At 67.8% G+C, this 3,291-nt stretch overlaps 1 protein-coding gene across 1 annotated transcript in view; it reads right to left on the reverse strand.

The window, feature by feature from the left end:
* CRIP2 (cysteine rich protein 2) overlaps positions 1-3,291 on the reverse strand; it is a 4,662-nt gene that overhangs the window by 531 nt on the left and 840 nt on the right. The window contains exons 2-6 of the mRNA XM_007451951.1: positions 978-1,072; positions 838-895; positions 340-480; positions 185-253; positions 5-99 (exon numbers count right to left, since the gene is read on the reverse strand). Of these exons, the coding sequence (XP_007452013.1) occupies positions 5-99; positions 185-253; positions 340-480; positions 838-895; positions 978-1,072 (458 nt within the window). The remainder of the gene's footprint in view (positions 1-4; positions 100-184; positions 254-339; positions 481-837; positions 896-977; positions 1,073-3,291) is intronic.

Raw genomic sequence — 3,291 nt, forward strand, 5'->3', positions numbered from 1 at the left:
TCACCTCCGCGTGCCCGCCTGGGGTCAGCGTCTTCCCGCAGCGCTCACAGCGCAGGCACGGCCGGTGCCAGTCCTTGCCCAGAGACGTCACCTTCTCGGCTGGGGACGGGAGAGATGGTGAGGTTGGGGCCCCCCCCAACCCCGGCGGAGACCTCTCAGGCTGGGGGTGGGCGCGGCCACTCACCAAAGTAGACCCTCTTGTTGCAGCGAGGACACATGTTGGGTTCTCCGGTGAACGTGGTGACGCTGGAGGCTGGGAGGGGGAGGAGTCAGGACGGGGCACAGCGGCTCCGACGCCCCGGCCCCCCCCACCACCCCCGGACACTCAGCCCAGCCCACCTTTGCTGGGCCCCTTCGGGGGGCCGCTGGCCTTCCGCTCCTCAGCTCGGGCCACAGGGACCTCGATGGGGCCAGTGACCTGCGGTTTCTCGGCAGAGGGCTTCTCGTAGATGTAGGAGCCGGCACCTCCGATATTCACCCCTGTGGGGTGGTAGGCACTGTACGGGGGGGTGGCCAGTGGGCTCGCCCACCACCCAGCCCTCACAGCCACCCCCCAACTTCTCAGAAAGGGGTCCTCCACGGCCCACTGTGGGGTCAGGACCCCCACCCAGAGGGCACCCGTGGGCTGCAGATTTCCGGGAAAGGCTCGGAGGATGCTGGTCCTTCAAGGACGGGAGGGGCCGGCATGGGGAAGGAGAGAAGGGGGCCGGGGGAATCCAAGGGTCCACAGCGTCCCGCCAGGCCAGCCCCAAGTCTCTGCTGGGCCGAGGATCGGCACTGGCCATGTCCCCCAGCGCTGGAGCAGATCACACGCCGTGGCGCCCCACCCAGGCTCACCTTTGGGTCCGAACAGCGTGGCATAGCAGGGCTTGTGGCAGAAGGGCTTCCCGTCATGCTAGGCAGAGGGCAGGGCATGAGGGCGGGGGCCTGGCCTGGGCTCCCCGACGCCCCCCTCCCTGCCCGGGGGAGGGGCTCACCTCGGCGTGGCCCCCTGGCGTCAGCGTCTTGCTGCAGTGCTCGCACCTGAGGCAGAATCTGTGCCAGTCTTTGCCCAGGGAGCTCACCTTCTCAGCTGGGGCGGGAGGGGGGTCAGGGCCAGCGCCCTCCTGCCCTCCCGCGCTCAGCCGCCTGCTGCCCCCGCTGTCCTCCCCGTTCCTGGGCAGCCTCTGCACCGGGTCCCCTTCATCCCCACCCAGGAGCCACGTGGCACCTGCCTGCTCCCCCACCGTAACCACCTTCTGCTCCCCAGGGGCCCTGCTCTCCCTCTGGGTCTCAGGCACCCTCATCACCCTGGGTCACGGGCTGCAGCAGGGAACTTGGACGGGGTCCCACAGCTCAAGCACCTGCTAATCCCCTCACCAGGACACCTGCCCCTCCCTCACACACATCCCCAAACCCTCCAATCAGGCCCTAATGGAGCTGGCAGAGCGCCCCCGCTGAAGGGTGGCCCCAAGCCTCCAGAACCCCTGCGGAGAGGCCAGTCCCTGTCGCCACCATGGGACACCCGTGAGACAGGACGCCTGCCTGTCTATATTTGGCTTCCTCTCCCTAAGCTCTGAGAGCACCCCCCCCACCACCACCTCCTGCCTCTGGCTGCTGCTTTGGCGCTCAAGGTCTGAGACCAGCTGCTGAGGGTCACGTTGGGGCCCCTCCCTGTCCCCTGCCCCAGGCTGGGGCTGCTGGGCCACCTCCCAGTGGAGGGACGCTGAGGCTTCCCCAGGGGAGCACAGCAGGAAAAGGGCGGAGCTGAGCTGGAATCCTCCCAGCTGGAAGGGGCCCGGCCAGAGGCATGGGGGGGCGGGTCAGGTGGGCTGGGCCCCTTCCACCCTGGCAGAATCTGGCCAAGCCCCAAGAAGAGGCCAAGGACCAGTGGCTCCTCTGGTCCCCCTCACAGAGGGGCCCCCGCCTGGGCCAGGCCTCTCCCAGGGCCCCAGCAGAGCAGGGAGAGAGGGCCTGGCCAGGGGCACCCCGAGCCCCAGGAGGCCTGTGGGTGCTGCTGGAGGGCAGTGAGTCCCCCTGGTGGCCCAGGTTCGGAGCCCTGAGCGCTGTCTCCCCATGGCCCTGGTGAAACCTGCTGGCCCCGGCCAGGGGCAGCACAAACTTAGATCCCTCTGGCCACTCCACCAAGGAGGCTGGGACACAGGCTGGCCAGGCCTCCCCCCAGGTCCATGCCAGGGCAGATGGGAGCTGGCTGAGCCCAAGGCGGGCTCGGATCCCACGCCAGCCTGGCATCCTCTCCCAGTTCTCCTTCTGGCCAGCGGTGGCCGAGGCAGCTCCAGCTCAGGGCTGCCAGAACCACTGGCTGGCTTGTAGGATGTGGCCACCTGGGGGCAGGGGAATGACCCTCAGACCCACTGGCCAGGTGGACGGCCACACATTACCGGCCCAAGTTGGGAAGGCAGAATCGATTGAGTCTAATGGCTCGGAAGGGAACTGGCCCTCACCCGGCTGCACGGTTGTTGGGGACACAAAGGCTCGGTGTCCCTGAGATCACCCTGGGGTATCCTGGCCCAAGTTGCACTGTGCACACGCTTGGGGTGTAGGCTGCTGGGGTGAAGCCTGATTGGGGGTGGGAGGGTCTGGACCCCGGCCCCTTCTTCCACCAGGGCCTCCAGACCAGGACAGAAGCCAGCCGAGTCTGAGCCGCCTTTGTTTTCTGCTGGGAGCCGGCGGCCGCCCAAGCAGGCAGAAGTGCTTTTCCGGGCTGTCCACGGGACTGTCGGCCCGGCCCTGAGCTAGCCTGACTGGGAGCAAAGTTGTGGGCAGCGGGGCTGGCAGGAGGACCCTGGCGCTGGCCCCCACTCTGAGCCTTACAGGATGAGCCCTGTCTGGGATAGGGACAGAGGGCTGGGCGGACTCCTGGGGAGGCATCCGGAAGCCCCTCGGCTTCCAGCCAGCCCAGAAGCACTCCAGGCCAAATCCGGTCCCTCCCCTCTGGGAACAGCAAACAACGTCGGCCTCCTCCGGCCTCCTCCTCCCCCTCTGGCCTGCTGGGAAGCCAAGTGGCCATCTTCACCTCGGCCTGTCCCCAGCCCAGACCCGGACCACTGCCCCTAGGATGACAACAGAAGCATCGGATCCCCTGTCTGTCCCTGTCTCTCCCTGCCCTTCTGGCCATCCTGGCTTGTGCCACCAAGTCTGTCTGTGTGGGCGTTGGTGGGAGGCTCGGTGGGCAGGGACTTCGCCGCCCTGGCAAAGTCGAGGAGAGGACCTGCCAGGATGAGGGAGAGTGGGTGAGCCAGACAACAGGGTCGGAGCGCCAGAGAGTGGGTGAGCCAGTGCTGGTGCGGG

This window comes from Lipotes vexillifer, unplaced genomic scaffold, assembly GCF_000442215.2.
Source record: "Lipotes vexillifer unplaced genomic scaffold, Lipotes_vexillifer_v1.1 scaffold3102, whole genome shotgun sequence".
NCBI classification, from domain to species: domain Eukaryota; kingdom Metazoa; phylum Chordata; class Mammalia; order Artiodactyla; family Lipotidae; genus Lipotes; species Lipotes vexillifer.